General features: G+C 42.2%; 1 protein-coding gene across 1 annotated transcript; it reads left to right on the plus strand.

The window, feature by feature from the left end:
• Nucleotides 1-3,815: 3,815 nt before the first annotated feature.
• On the plus strand, nt 3,816-7,575 carry LOC106804531. The gene is made up of 7 exons (XM_014805819.1): nt 3,816-3,913; nt 3,973-4,572; nt 4,675-5,431; nt 5,977-6,123; nt 6,283-6,637; nt 6,701-6,780; nt 7,180-7,575. The coding sequence occupies exons 1-7, from the start codon at nt 3,816-3,818 to the stop codon at nt 7,573-7,575; spliced, it is 2,433 nt and encodes an 810-aa protein (XP_014661305.1).
• The last annotated feature ends 8,934 nt before the right edge of the window (nt 7,576-16,509 follow it).

The raw sequence follows: 16,509 nt of genomic DNA on the forward strand, positions 1-16,509 counted from the left end.
ATCATTAGTTGTTATGTTAACATGAGAGCATACATCTGAGTTATATTCAAATCTTAACCACTACTTATTATAACTTAGCATCATATGTACCCCTCAAAAATAACTATTAAAAGCTTCACATGACCTAAGTATATGCATCTACTACCAAACTTTCATTGTCCAAATATATATTAAACATATATATTAATTATAGGTGATGTGGCAAACATCTCATTTGGAGCTAATAATTTTATGGATGATAGATGTTATCAAAACATGGCTACTGTACAAATTTCACATGCTCAGAGTTTATAATTTAATTGCTATGAAAAAGACAAATTGCTCTTGCAAGAAAGCATGTAAAAACAAAATAAATCTAAAGATCATCATTTCTATAAACACATAGCCATATTATATGTTATTGTGGTATAAAAACATCATACAAAGGTAATGAAACCACATTTCCGATTTTTACACCTACATAAAATTATAACTTATTTAAAGCCATTATGAAGCAATAAACAAGTTAAATCAATAAGTCAATTACACTGCATCTAATGAATATGAAATTTTTAGCACAGAACAATAGCATCATTTATAGCCTACCATAAAAATTTCACAGCAATTTAAGCACCAAAACTTTAGATATGAAAATGACAAGCAAAACAAGCTAAAAATTGCCTATTTATCCAGATTAAATCAAAACATGATAAAAACAGTACACAACTAGCAGGTTCAATATTTTTCTTAGCTAGATAGTGTTATCACAAGACTAACACAATTGGAATCACAATCTTTGGACTTCTATAACTCAAGATGTGCATCTAACAACTTAAAACGATTTCTAAAAGTACTTTGAAAGAATAAATAAAAACATCAGAAACTTTCTACTAAACATATCATATTATGACTCTAATGTGTAAATCTACTCACAAGGATTCCAAAACGTCTTCATTTGCTATTTCATGATTTTTCTACAACTTACTATGAATTTTAAAATTTCAGCCTTTCTAGATCTAGAAAATAAACAAAACCGAGACGATCTTACGATCTACCCCCTAGGTCTACAGTTTAATTGCGCAAAACTCCCTGGAACTTCCCCATAACCCCCTACACTTCCTTCTTCTCCAAAGAGGACCCCCACGCACAAACAGCACACAACACAGGCACGCACGCACGGGACAGGCACGGCGGGCCATGGACTTGGGGCCGAAGGTGGGGGAAAGAGAAGGGGAAGCTTGGGGAGGGAGAGGGGCAGAACACGGAGGCCAGGAGGCTCACCAGAAGGGAGTCAGGCGCTTGGAGGAGGGTGTGCACAGGGAGGAACGGCACAGGAAGGGGGCGGCGGAGGAGCTCCCGTGGAGGGCGTCGTCCGATGAGAGAGGGGGGCCCGGGAAGTAGCAAAATGGAATCGCGACATCGAGGAGGCGCCGTGGCTACAAGGAATCGGCCGGAGATGCACCAACCGCGGCGGATTTCGCCGGTGAAATTTGGGGAAAAAGTGGAGCTCAGGTTCGTGTTAATGGTGGAGGAGGAAGGGGAGGGTTGAGGGCTTTATATAGGAGGGGAGCGGAGAGGATAAGCACGGGCGAGGTGATAAGGTTGCCACGGCGTTGTTGCTTGCCCATTGGCAGTGATGGCGAGCTGCTGTGCATGGCGGCCTGGTGGCACATATGCATGTTCGGTGGAGCTCGGGCCAATGGAGGGCAAGGAGGAGGCGTGGCAGACAAGGGAGGTCATGTGGGAGATGCTTGGGGGACCTATGGGTGGAGAGGGGCCTCCTGGCATGGCCAGAGGTGCCCAATGGCCATCCTCAGCGTCTGTGCCGGCCAAGGGGAGGCGTGCAGGTGGCTGGACAGAGGTTGAAGATGACTGACGCGTGGGCCCGTGGAGAAATAAAATATGCCAATTTGACCCCTTAAACGACCTAGCTATCGGTGTCCAAAAATTCTCCAAAAATACTCGTTGGAAATATAAAATAACAAAGAATCCAATGCAACAAGAATTAACTCAAAAGCTTTTATGGTTTGCACACAATCGTAAAAAAAAACAGCTAAAATCCAACTTTAAATGAATTTTTAACCCAAGAAAACATCTCTGAAAAATTTGGTAAAAATATTATAAAATCACTAAATGGTGTTTAGTATTTGAATAAAATATTTGTGAGCACAGTTGTATGGAATTAATTGTGGTTCCTTCAAAAATTTGATTTTCCACCGATAAATAACAAAATTCGGAGCACTTAACAATGCATGGTCAAAACACTCATGTATGCACAAATGATGCTTATAAGGGCCAACAATGCACAAAAAGATGTTCATCATGCTTAATTATGCATGATGATGCTCGTGATGCGTGTCATGATGAAGCTGTCGTGTATAACCTGTGTTTTCACACAAAGTTCGAACTATGCAGTTTGATTTCCAAAAGTGAAGGTTCGGGAACAAGGTACGTGCTATAACTTTTATAAAGATCAACAAGGAAAAGCTCAACGAAGATGGATATAGGATAGTAGGACCTTTGGTGGAACGTCGGCCAAAGCTATTTTGGAATTGGATTTGAAATTTGACCGATCGTCTACTCGATTTTGGAACATCCTCTGCCCAAAATCAGAAGAAGTGCTGTGAGTGGAAGGTGTTCAACTTGAAAAGTTCTACCACTAGTATATTGGTCAAGATTTAAGTTCTTATATAAAATTTGTTTTTATTTGCTTCACAAGTGGTTCTCAACAGGAGGGAGTTTTAACACTTGGTTCGAAACCTGAGGTATTTTTGGACCTTAACTCTCAGCAAATTAGAGTTAGTTCTCACTTATTCCTTATTCCTTTGTTGATTCTTTGATTTAGTTTCTTAATCACTTCGATGATTCCCTAATTTAGTTGCGTAATTTCTAGGGCTGTCACAATGTTCCAATGCCCAGTGGATGGATACCATCGGATGTTCCGATGGTGTGCTTTTCTGCAAGCACTTTTCGAACAGCTATCTCTTGTTGCCTAGCCTATATATACCCCTCCCGCAGGTCATTTGACTTGCTCTTGAAACCCTCAAGACTTCAAGCAACCTGTGAGCAATTGAGAGTGTGCTAGATCCAAAGAGTGATTTGTGATTTGCTAAATCTCAAGATTAAGGATATTTCTTAGTGTTTGAGAGTGACAAGTGTGCATCTAGTTCATGGCTTAGTTGAGTGCTAGTCAAGTGAAGCATTGAAGCTTATTACTCTTGGTGATTGATGTCGCCTAGACGGACTTGGTGGCCCGAAGGTTCTTGGTGAGCTCTTGGAGATTGTGGGAGCCCCAAGAAGAATATCTTGTACACGGTTTGAAGCTCGCCATTCCGAAGATGGAGAAGGAGCATTCATAGTGAAGCACTCGAGTTAGTGGCTTGGGGGAGCAAAACCCTTAGTGGGTGATCCAACTTGGATTAGGGGTAGCGTCAACTCCTCGATACCATGGGAAAAAAACCGGTTGTCTCGTGTCCTCAATCTTTATATTTCAGCACTCTTTTGAGCATTTACTTCCTACAATTTACTTATTTTTTTGCTCTTGTTCAAGTTGTGCATGCTTTGCTCATATCTTGCCTTAGGAAATGATGATCATGCTAGTGTGTTCTTCTTGCTAGGCTATTTTATTGCTAGTGTGCTTAGTTTCTAGGTATCATCCTTGTAGATCGGGCAACACGAGAAATCTAGGCTAAGGTTTGTTTCTTATCATTCTAGAAATTTGAAAAAGTCCCAATTCATCCCTCCTTCTTGGGCCACTGATCCTTACAATTGGTATCATAGCATAGGATTTCTTTTCTTAGGTTTAACAACTAGAGAGATGGCTCCAGAAAGTGGGAATGGCCCTTCTAAGTTTACCAGCTCCAATTTCACTTATTGGATGCATAGGATGTCTAGTTTCCTTCAAGCTCAACACCATGATGCTTAGGAGGTTACGGTTTGCTGTTTGCCTCCCCTTCCTACTGAGAGTGAAGCTAAGTGGGATGCTCATACTAGGAATCACATCTTTGAGTCTATAAGTGAAGAGGTGCTTGCTAGAGTTCACACTAAGGAGACCGCACATGAGGTGTGGAAAGAGCTCAAGAACATCAATGTGGGCTCTAAGAAAGTGCGCGAGGAGCAATATGAGTTGCTCAAGGATAGGCTTAATGAGTTCAAGATGCTTCCCTATGAATTAGTTGAACAAATGTATTCTAGATTGAATATGCTTATTGAAGATATTAATACTCTTGATATTGCTACTATTTCTGAAGCGGAAATCATTCGCAAGATCCTTCACACGCTTCCAAAGCCAAAGTACAACATTATCAAGGCACTTCTCTTCAAGAAATACTTAAGAACTCTTGAAGTGTTCAAGGTTGTTGGCAAGATTCGCTCTCATGAGATGTTTTTGATGGGTGAAATTGAACCATCTACCTCCAAGAAAGATCTAGCTCTCAAGGCTAAAGAAGAACCCAAGACCAAGAAAAAGAGCAAGCCCAAGCCTCCTCCATCCTCAAGTGAAAGTGAAGCTAGTAGTGATGGAAGTGGTGATGATGAAGATGAGGATGCTCAACTCGCTCTTATGATGAGAAAGACCACAAAGATGTTGTCAAGGTTGGGCAAGAAGGGATACAACTACGACCCCAAGAAAAACAAGTTCCAAACCTCAAGAAGATCCGGAGATAGTGGCAAGAGGAAGTGCTAAAATTGTTCAAGCTATGATTGCTTGTCATATGATTGCCCTAAGCACGACAAGAAAATTCACAAGAACAATAGAAGAAAAGATGAGGAGGAGGAGGAAGAAGACAAAGACCACAAGTACAAGAAGAAGAATCAAAGCAAGTCCAAGATGTACAACAAGAATAGTGGTGGTGATCGGTCCTTCCTTGTAAATGAATGGCTCACCTATTGTGAGACATCAAGTGAAGAATCAAGTGACGATGAAGACAAGAAGTTTGCCGGACCCGCCATCATGGATGATGAAGAGCTGCCACTTCTTCCACCACCTATGTGCTTCATGGCTAAAAGTGGTAACAAAGTGAGCAATGATAAGAGTGATTCTTCCGATAGTGACAATGATCTCTCGCCTAATGAACTTAGGTCGCTTCTTGAGGACTATAATGACATGATCAAGAAACAAAGGGCTAAAATCAAGGTTCTTGAAGAGACCTATGCTAAGCTTAAGCATTCAAATGATGAGTTGCTTATTAGTCACAAGGACCTTAGCAATGACCATGATGCTTTGATAGTATCTAACAAGTCACTTAGAGATGACCATGACAAGTTACTTGGTAGGCTCAATGAATTGATTTTCAAACATGATGAAGTGGTTGTGCTTAATAAGTCGCTTGAGTCAAGTTATAAGAAGCTTAAGGTTGAGCATGATAGCTTAAAGGTGAAATATCAAGAACTTGAGTTTTCCTATGATGCTATTGACCCTAGTGTGCAAGAAATTGCTAGAGATGTTACTAAGGTCAATGCATCCACTTCTTGTGATGAATCTATTGCTTCTTCTTCCAGAACTAACCATGCAAGGGAAAAAGAACTTGAATAAGAGGTGAAGAGCTTGGGTTCTTGTGTGAAGAAAATGGCTAGAGCAAAGTACTTGCACAAGGAGATTCTCTTCCATAATGCAAGATGCTTTGGTACAAGAGGACTAGGTTCCTTCCCTAAGCCCGTGGAGAATGTTCAAAACTCACCGGAACTCTACGGTTGCTTCATCAAGGAGGTTGGGACCTATTGTTAACATTGTTAGAGTACCGGCCATCACAAAAGGGAGTTCCCTATACCTAACCGTCCTCTTTCCACTTTGCCTCATAACTATAAATCTATGTTCAACAATAACCACTTTTTGTTGATAAAGCTTAAGAGTGGCAAGGTTGAGGCAATGTTTATTGTCTCCCAAGCCAAGAGCAAGCAACCTAGACAATTATGGGTTCCCAAAGTTCTTGTTACTCATGTCAAAGGACCCAATGTTGCTTCGGCTCCTAAACCTCAAGCTTAATTTCTTGTGTGTAGGTGAACTACAAAGCCGGTGGAAGTCATTGGGTTCTTGATAGTGAATGCACACCACATATGACCGGCTATGTAAGGATGTTCACCTCCTTGGATGAGGATGCGGGCGATCATGAACAAGTTCCCTTTGGTGACAATTCTATAGGGAAGGTATCCAGTTTGGGTAAAATAGGTCTCACTAAAGATCTAACTCTCTCAAATGTCTTGCATGTTGATTCTTGTAGTTACAATTTGCTTTCTATTTCTCAATTTTGTTACCTTGGAGTAACTTGCACATTTCGTAATGTTGATGTGACCATTTCTAGCAAGGAGTCCAAGGAAGTGGTCTTCAAGGGTTTTAGGCATGGTAACATATACTTTGTAGATTTTACCTCTCATGAAGTAAACTTGATGACATGCCTCTTCACCAAGACATCCTTGGGTTTGCTTTGGTACCGACACATTGCTCATATTGGCATGAGCCAACTCAAGAAGGCTTTCAAGAAAGGAATGGTGGTTGGTGTGAAGGATGTGAAGTTCGAGAAGGACAAGTTGTGTAGTGCATGTCAAGCCGGGAAGCAAGTTGCAAGTCATCATTCCTTGAAGGCTTTCTTGTCCACCTCAAGACCTTTGGAGCTACTTCACATGGATCTCTTCTATCCAACCACATACAAGAGTCTTGGTGGTAATCTCTATTGCCTTGTCATAGTTGATGATTATTCTTGATACACTTGGACATTCTTTTTAGAAGACAAGAGCAAGATCGTTGGGATCTTCAAGACATTCACCAAGAGGGCTCAAAATGAGTTTGAGTCCACCATAGTGAAGGTTCAGAGTGACAACAGCTCCGAATTCAAGAATACTCAAGTTGAAGAATATTGTGATGATCAAGGTATCAAGCATGAGTTCTCATCCACCTACATGCCTTAACAAAATGGAGTGGTGAAGAGGAAGAACAAGACATTGGTCACTCTTGCAAGATCCATGTTGGATGACTATGACATCTCCCAAAGGTTTTGGGCTGAAGCCATCAACACCACTTACCATACATCCAACCGAGTGTATCTCCACCGACTCATGAAGAAGACGCCATATGAGCTACTCATTGGGAGGAAGCCCAACATCTCCTATTTCTAAGTCTTTAGTTGTTAGTGTTTCATCTATAAGAAAAGTAAGCACCTAGGAAAGTATGAAAGTTATTGTGATGTTGGTATTTTTGTTGGTTAGTCATCAAACTCCAAAGCATATAGAGTATTCAATAATGCCACCCGCATAATTGAAGAAACTTATGGTGTGGAGTTTGATGAATCTAATGGCTCCCAAGGAGATGGTTTTGCTTTTGATGATGTAGGAAATGAACCACTTCGTGATGTAATGAAGAAGATGGCCATTGGTGACATCAAGCCAATGGAGGAGGATGAAGCTCCCACAACTACTTCCAAGCAAGTGGAGGCATCACCCAAGGATGAGACTAAAGATGAAGATGTACCTACTACTTCCCATCACTATGATGTCTCTTCCGATGAAGATGATGAACCTGCAAGACATACTTCATCCACTCCACCAAGTCAAGATGAGCCTCCTTCTTCACAAGACATCCCCATCACACAGGAAGAACCATAAGCCCAAGTTCCGCCACAAGCTTCATATTCTACACCAATTGTGAAGCATACAAGGACGTCCCAAGAACCATCCCGTTGACTTGGTCATCGGTGATCCTAACGGTGGTACACAGACTAGACGCACTTAATATGCTTCCTTTTGTAAACATTACTCCTTTATTTCTTGTTTGGAACACACAACTATAGGTGAGCCTCTTGAGGACCTGGATTGGATAATGGCAATGCAAGAAGAGCTCAACAACTTCACCCGCAATGAAGTTTGGGGTCCTAGAGGAGTGTTCTAGGAACAAGAACGTCATTCGCACCAAGTGGGTCTTCCGCAACAAACAAGATGCACATGGAGTTGTGGTGAGGAACAAAGCAAGGCTCATCGCTAAAGAATTTGCACAAGTGGAAGATTTGGACTATGGAGAAACCTTTGTTCCCGTGGCAAGACTTGAAGCCATTCATATCCTTCTTGCATATGCATCTCATCATGATATGAAGATGTTTCAAATGGATGTGAAGAGTAAATTTTTGAATGGTTTCATAAATAAGGAAGTATATGTGGAACAACCTCCCGGTTTTGAAGATCCTAGATATCCTAACCATGTCTTTAGGTCACACAAGGCTTTCTACGGGCTCAAGCAAGCACCAAGGGCTTGGTATGAACGCCTACGTGACTTCCTCATCAATGAAGGCTTCAAGATTGGGAGGGTGGACAACACCTTGTTCACAAAGATCATCAACGATGAGTTTTTTATTTTTCAAATCTATGTTGATGATATAATCTTTGGTTATACTAACCTCAAAGTGTGCAAAGACTTTGGTGATTTGATGGCTAGGGAGTTCGAGATGTCTATGATCAGTGAGCTCAACTTCTTCCTTAGGTTTCAAATCAAGCAACTGAAGGAATAAACATTCATCCATCAAGTGAAGTACATGAAGGACATCCTCAAGAAGTTCAAGATGGACGATTGCAAGCCGATCAAGACTCCAATGCCTACCAATGGACATCTCAACTTGGATGAGGGAGGTAAACCGGTTGACCAAAAGCTTTATCGCTCTATGATTGGGTCGCTTCTTTACCTTACCGCATATAGGCCGAATATAATGTTTAGTGTGTGGATGTGCGCTCGGTTTCAAGCCAACCCTAAGGAATCACACCTAAGTGCTGTAAAATGTATCCTTAGATATCTAAAGCTCTCCCCTAGCATTGGCTTGTGGTACCCCAAAGGTGCATTTTTTTGAGCTCTTAGGCTATTCAGACTCGGACTTTACCGGGTGTCGAGTAGATCGCAAGAGCACTTCGGGTGGGTGCCATTTGCTAGGCAGGTCTTTGGTCTCTTGGTCCTCTAAGAAACAAAATTTCATGGCCTTATCCACCGCGGAGGCGGAATACATAGCCGCCGAGGCTTGTTGTGCTCAAATCCTTTACATGAAGCAAAGCCTCTTGGGTTATGGTGTGCTATTAGATAGGGTTCCCCTAGTTTGTGACAATGAGAGTGCGGTTAAAATTGGTAACTATCCGGTTCAACACTCTCACACCAAGCACATAGATATTCACTTTGAGAGATCATGTTGCTAAGAATGACATTTCACTTTGTGGAGTTCGTTCCGAAGAGCAATTGGCGGATATCTTTACAAGACCTATAGATGAAAATACTTTTCATTGGTTGCGAAGTGAGCTCAATGTGCTTGATGTCTCTAACATCATGTAATTGCTTGTCATATAGTTGCATTTCATATGTACATGGCTAGGGGGGCTTGTCTAACCTTGTCAAGATAGTGATGAACATGGGTTTTGCTTGAGCTGGTGGACCTCTTTTTGCTCAAGGCATGAAGTTTGGTTCATCATGAATAAGCTTGACAAGGGCTCAAACTTGACAAGATGGTTGTACTTTTCTTGTTTTGCATCTTTGCTTGTCATATAGAATGCATTCATGTTTACTTTCATGCACTTGTCTTGCATTGCATTGCATTGGCGTTAGGCTTGTCACAAAGGAGATATCACTCTTAGAAAATGTTGTTCACTCTCAATGTGAATCAACAACTCAATAAGTGTGATTAGAGCAAATATTGTGCTTTCATGCCTATTGAGTCATGTCCTAACGAACTTAAAGTTTCCATCTCTAAGTTCATAGGCAAGTGACTCATACATTCCCTTTTTGGAGTTCCCTCCTCTCTTTGGTTCTTATTGCATTCCTTGAAAAATATGTTATCTATCCCAAGTTATGGAATCCTATATGTATTTTCAAAGGAGTACTTGAGGGGAGAGGTTGTCACTCAAAATTGATCCAAGTTTGAGCTGGTTTTGACCTGTGTTTGTCAAATTTTTGGATCAAGGAAGAGGCTCTTAGTTTAGCACAGCTTAAAAATCACCATCGGATGTTCCGACGACATGTAGGTTCCACCATCGGAACATCCGGTGGTAGGGTCTGTTTGAAAATTTTTGAAGTGCTACAGTTTTTCATCCGATGCTTTCTTTTTGCACCATTGGAACTTCCGGTCTTGTTGAAAAACTTGGCAAATTTTGGACCCTGAAAAAATTTGTCTGACGCAATTAATTATCCAACCATAGGACCTTTCGGTGCCCTAGTCAACGCGAGTTCTAAATCGAGTCAAAATCAATCCGATGCTCAGTCTGATTCTCCATTTTTCGAGCCATCGGTTCATCCGATGCCTCTCTGCCGTGTGGGTCCACCTGTCTTAACCGCTTGACCTCTTTGACCTTATCTCCATATCACTTTGACCCCGTGCCGCTCCCGTCCGTACATTGCCGCTCCCGGGCGATGGTCCTTCCTGCCACCTCCACGCCCTGCGTCGTCGCTCGTCGTCATCGCCGGCTTGCCGAGCGTCGTCACCGGCTATCTCCACCACCGCTCCTTTGCTCCACCGAGCGGAATCACGCGCAGCCTGCGGGGGACCCTACCCTAGGATTTCCACTGCCAGCGTCGATCCCGGCTGGGCATCGCCGTCTCTAGCCGTCGGCCGCCATTTCCAAGATCGTCGGTGCCTTCTCCGCTATCCACTGCCATGCCTCTCTCCATCTCACATAGTGGTGAGCATTCCCATCTAACCGCCCCACATCTCTTTCAAACTTTTGCCAATTTTCGTGCAAATTATGTTGAATGGGTGGATAAGATGAGGAATTGAAGGCTTTTGTCATGATATTGAGTAGCAATTTAGTCATCTTTCATTCTGTTAGACTCAGAATCATGTGCAAGTCTATTTTAAGTTTTTCTGTTAAGGGCTTGGAGGTTACCCTCACTGGTTTTAGGTGCTAAATCCATTGATTAATCCCTGCAACACATAAAATCATGTTTTTTTTGCTCACTTCTTGGTCAGAATGGATATATCAAGAAAAGTGAGCAAATTGTCTAACTATTCAAGTATACATTCCCTGAAATTATCTTCTTGGACAGCTATACTTTCATATCCTAGGTGCTAGTTCTCTTGCACATCTTGTTGATACCTAAGAACCTTATCTTAGTATTCGACCTTTCATCATGTGTTGAGAATGTCATCCACTAGAATTTTCATACGTAGGATCAATCATTCTTTTGCTATGCTTAAGGACATTCTTACCCTTAGTTACATATCATTATATATATATATATATATATATATATATATATATATATATATATATCGCCATTCTATAATCTTTCACCATATCTCTTGCAGATGGCAGGCGAAAAGAGGAAGGGTAAGAAGAGCAAGGTCAATAAGGAGTGGGAGCGTGCCTTGCTAGTTTTGAATACTCAGGGGCAGCCACAGAGGGGTATTAGGATTGGAGCTCCAGTTCAGAGTGCTTTAGGTGCACTGACAGAGCAGCCAGCAGAGCAAACTTCGACACTCAGACACTCAGGTTGTACTTAACAAACAAAGACATCTACACCCTCTCCCGCACAGTGTTCCAGTCCTCGGACCCGCAGGGGGAGTGCTTAGACTCTAGCTCAGTCTATCACACAGTCAGCTTGGCAGTGGTAGAAGGATGACAGTGAGTCTTGTGATGATGGTAGGAGGATTAGAGGCACTCATCCAGAGGTGTTTGGTACTTTCCTTCATGACTTGAGGAGCTTATCGGGTCTGAAGGTGAAGAAGCTGAGAAGTGTTGGACTTCCAGAGTGGTTCCCACATAGGCATGCTAATGTGGATCCTCGCTTTTGGACACTTCTTCAAGAGAGCTTCCATGCCTCTTACACTCCGGGTGGATCTCAATTGAGTATTCACCGGATGTTACAGTGGATAGCCCTTCGGATGGCCATGGGTGGTATCCTATCCTTCTACATTTTAAGTACATCACTAGCCTGCCAGCTTTGCTCAGTGAGAGGTCCCGGTACATAGCAAATTGGGTCAGAGTCTTCTATGCCATAGTCTACATCGCTACAGACAAACATACATCAGATTCATGTTTATGGGAGAGCAGTTTCACTTGTCGAGGGAAAACTTGGCTTAGTTTCTTGGCGTTCCACTGGCCGATGTGTCTCTTCAAATGCTTTGCTACCTAGGGATAAAGGCTTCTCATTATGCTCATGACACAGTTATTCCTACAGATGATCAGATCACGCCGCTCTTTGTTCAGCTGTTCTTGCCAGGCACCCCACGCACTCCTGACCGCTTGACTCCTGAAGCGTACGTTGTTCACAATGCCCTCAAGAAGTCCCTTCTTTACAGAGTGGGGAACACCGAGTCGATCACTGGGCTACAGTAGTGGTTGCTTCTTCACATTATGACTCACGAGCCCTTTGATATCATTGATATACTCTTGTGTGAGATCGAGAATGCTATTATGGATGGCATGGACATGAACCGCCAGCAGCCATATGCTCATTGGATCAGCTAGTTCTTGGCTTGCTTGTCAGCTCGGAGGTGCAGACCAGAATTGGAGAAGTCAAAGATGTGCTTCAAGTTCTATCAGCCTTCAAGGCCGAATGACATGCACGGGGGATCCGCAGAGCACAGATTTAGGTTGAGGAGCAAGCCGTTGCTGAGGCTGCCATGGACGAGGCTACTCGAGAGGACGAGACACTAGCTACAGCAGAGGCTCCCATGCCAGCTTACCTAGCTACGGACTCCGAGGATTCTGATGCGGATGAGGACTAATTGCCTTCTGAGCCTACTTTCAGAGTTCATCGTGCTCACAACGATGAGGCAGGGTCTTCTCTTCCAGGACAATGCATGCCAGAGCCAACAGTCCCTACAGTTACAGTTGCTCAGATCACTCAGCCCGACACACTCACAGCAATACTTCAGTCCTTGGCAGTGGGGTAGCGAGCTAGTGAGGAGAGGTAGCTCATGCAGGCACAGATAGCCCACCAGCAGGAAACCTAGCAGGTCCTTCTTGAGGGCATTAGGCAGCAGCAGGAGGCCCAAAGGCAGCAACTCCTTCAACAGCAGATGGTGTGCTTGTTGGTGTGTTAACATGTTATTTGGATCTTGTGCTTGTTGGTGTGTTGACATCTGATGGTGTGCTTTTCTGCAAGCACTTTTCTAATGGCTAGCTCTTGTTGCCTAGCCTATATATACCCCTCCCCCCGGGTTATTTGAGCTGCTCTTGACACCCTGAAGACTTGAAGCAGCCTATGAGCAGTTGAGAGTGTGCTAAAACCAAAGAGTGATTTGTGATTTGCTAAATCAAAAGATTAAGGATATTTCTTAGTGTTTGAGAGTGACAAGTATGCATCTAGTTCATGGCTTAGCTGAGTGTTGATCAAGTGAAACATTGAAGCTTGTTACTCTTGATGATTGATGTCACCTAGACAGTCTTGGTGACCTGGAGGTTCTTGGTGAGCTCTTGGAGATTGTGGGAGCCCGAAGAAGAAGATCTTGTACATGATTTGAAGCTTGCTATTTCGGAGATGGAGAAGGAGCATTCTTAGTGAAGCACTTGAGACTTAGTGGCTTGGGGGAGCAAAACCCTTAGTGGGTGCTCCAACGTGGATTACCGGGGAGCATCAACTCCTCGATACCACAGGAAAAAATTCGGTTGTCTCGTGTCCTCAATCTTTACATTTTAGCACTTCTTTTGAGCATTTACTTCCTACAAATTAATTTTTTTTTCTCTTTTTCAAGTTGTGTTTGCTTTGCTCATATCTTACCTTAGGAAATGATGAGTTTCTTCATAATTATTACTATATTATACAATTACTATATATACAATTCTTAGTATATTATACACATCAAACTAGTATTAATACAATTACTATGTATACAATAATTTATCCTCATAATTCTTAGGATCCTCCCATCGTGGTGTTGCTTGGTTTGGCTAATGAATGTCCATCGTAATAAAATTCTCCTTTGAAATTTATCACCTCGTCCACCAAAAATCCTATGAGTGCTTCTTGGATTGCCAAAAGCCTTTCCTTCTCCAAGAGTTCTTCGCGAATCTACCACATCTGTAATTTGGAAATATGTGAATGTTACACCAACAATTAAATAAAAGGAGCTAGAAAACGATTAATAATTAATAGGCTGATTTTACGTACAGTTATATGGTCCGATAGCACCTTGTCCCTCACGAAATGGTATATGTGCTCACAGACATAGTATCCACATAAATTATTCCCTTGTTCCTATCTCAAGCACTTTAGTGGAAAAAAAATAAGTTATGAAATATTCGTGTTATAGAATATACAAAATGTGCAAACTTCATGCATACCGGAAAAGTTGTACTGAATGTAAGTTTTTCTTTACAATCACCACGATGATACTTATGGAATCATTTCCATATGTTGTGAATTAAAATAATGAATATGATACAGTGTTAGGTGAAAATTTAGGAAACAAACTTTTGCATAGAGATAAAGGTCCAGAATTATTACAAGTTAAGCATGTCTTGAATGTCTTGGTACTCATCCTTTGGTTTTCTAAGTGAATCAAACACAATAGCATTGCTTTGATCAATCATAATTAGAAGAAGAATCCGGTGGTAACTATGTACATAAATGTTCATATTATAACTAACTAACATTAATTAGGTAAGGAAAGGAAAACAAAAATAGACGGTACCCACACTTACTTAAAGTTGTAAGGCAGTAGTATGTATTACTTGTAATTCTGTTGCTCCAAGAATTTGTATATTGCGTCCAATGTAGACTTTGGTTGATCTCGTATTTGCTTTTGGTTAACAAGCATTGCGTCCATGAAGCCAATGTTGAAGTAGGATTCTCGACGGCACCTCTAAATTTACATCCTACATAAAATGAAATACAAAGTTAGTGGGACGACACACACACACACAATAATGAGTTGAGACAAAATTAACACCTAATAAACACACACTTACAGAACCCAGGCACTGATAAGATACACATCAAGGGCATCATGATGGTACACTTCATAAATATCCTTAAATTCCAACCACAGCAGCTTCTCACCTTCACCGAAAAAATCAATCAGTTTAACAAGAAGAGCGAACATGTCCCTGTCATTGGCCGACTACTCCATGTACCACTGATGGAATTCATACATCTTAGTTGTGAGGTTCCATACCAATTCAGGCCTGACTAGAGGCTTGCCTAACTCAAAGGGCCATCTAGGTAAGTCTTTTCTAGAGGTGGCAGGTTCATCTTGCCCTAGAACTTCAGCAAGCGAGAGACCTGTCTCTGCCATAAACTTAACAACCTTGATTTGTTGTTCTAAAGGCAAAGTTGCTATTTGTTGAGCTTCTTGATCTGCTTGCTGATCTTGCTGCTCGAGCTGGGGGACAGTACGCCTAGATGACGACTCTCCTCGTTTCTTCTTCTGCCAAGACTTAACTAATGAACAATTGTAGTTTGATAGTAAAGTCTTCTTGACTTCTTTTTTCATGCCAATAAAAAACTTTAATTTGGCTGGATCTACTAGCTTAGGCTCCATCTCCTTCGCTTTTCTTTCTGCAGTGATTTTTTCAAACCACTCCCTTACATGTGCTTGAGATGCATCCTCCAATTCCTCAGGAGTCATATTGCCTGCTAGCTTCTTAATAAGTTCAGACTTCTTTTTTTTCCCTCGATTCTTTCACCTTTGACTACCTTGGCTTGCAAGGCGGTGGTCGCAACTTCTTGAGAGGTGGTGCATGTGCTTCCTTACTTTCACCAAACTTTAGTCCCGGCACTGCAGACTGTGATCGAGGAGGGGTGTTTTGGTCATCGTTGCTCCCGCCTGCTGGATTCGATGGTGCTGGAGATGGTGATCGAGCAGGATGTGACGGTCCTGGTGGTGATGACTGTCATGGAGGTGGATGTGCTGGAGATGACGGTCTTGAGTTCTGAGGAGATGGTGGTTGTGGGGGATCTATGGGAAGAAATGATGCCTCCTGGTCAGGGATGATGATGTAACATTTGCACCATAAAGTGATACCGCGAAGTGCATCTCCTATTGTTCTTTACCCATCACCTCCCAGGAGGTCGAGCTCTATGCCTTCACATTTACTATCACAAATCTGCTCCATCCCAACGCTAGAGTAGCTAGGTGGAATCGCCATGTCATGAATTGTCTGTCCTGACGGGATTGGTAAAGCAGTTTCGTACGCCACCTGTACATATAGGAGAAATAAAGAAGTTATTAAACTCCTAAGGCGTGGATCAATTGAGATAATTGTATAAATTATATATATGTATACCTTAATAGTGAGGTTGCCAAATGGTCTGTACAACTCACATGAGATGCGCTGAGTGATGTTATCCACATGGTACCATTGGTTGTCCTGCACAACCACGGGTAAGCTTGGCATGTTCTCATTGACGACCCCTGCAGAAGCACAGCTGCTTCGGCGTTGAGAAGGGCTGACGACGACGTTGGGATCCGGCAGTGCTCCAGATCGGGCCATCTTAGTAACCGCTAAGGCCACTCGTCGATTAATTTCTTCCTGCATTCTTACATCTTGTCCATGCACTTTAGCTTCTGACATACGCCACCACCTCTCCTCTTATTGTTCCTTTCTTCTCTTGCAACTTCTGTACGTGTC

The sequence above is a fragment of the Setaria italica genome, chromosome IX (assembly GCF_000263155.2).
Source record: "Setaria italica strain Yugu1 chromosome IX, Setaria_italica_v2.0, whole genome shotgun sequence".
Classification (NCBI taxonomy): Eukaryota; Viridiplantae; Streptophyta; class Magnoliopsida; order Poales; family Poaceae; genus Setaria; species Setaria italica.

Coding starts and splice junctions, on each gene's coding strand:
- LOC106804531 (XM_014805819.1), top strand. CDS start 3,816: ATGGCCCTTCTAAGTTTACCAGCTCCAATTTCACTTATTGGATGCATA. Junction 4,573..4,674: donor ACCACAAAGATGTTGTCAAG/GTTGGGCAAGAA, acceptor AAATTGTTCAAG/CTATGATTGCTTGTCATATG. Junction 6,124..6,282: donor GTGACAATTCTATAGGGAAG/GTATCCAGTTTG, acceptor ATTTCTAGCAAG/GAGTCCAAGGAAGTGGTCTT.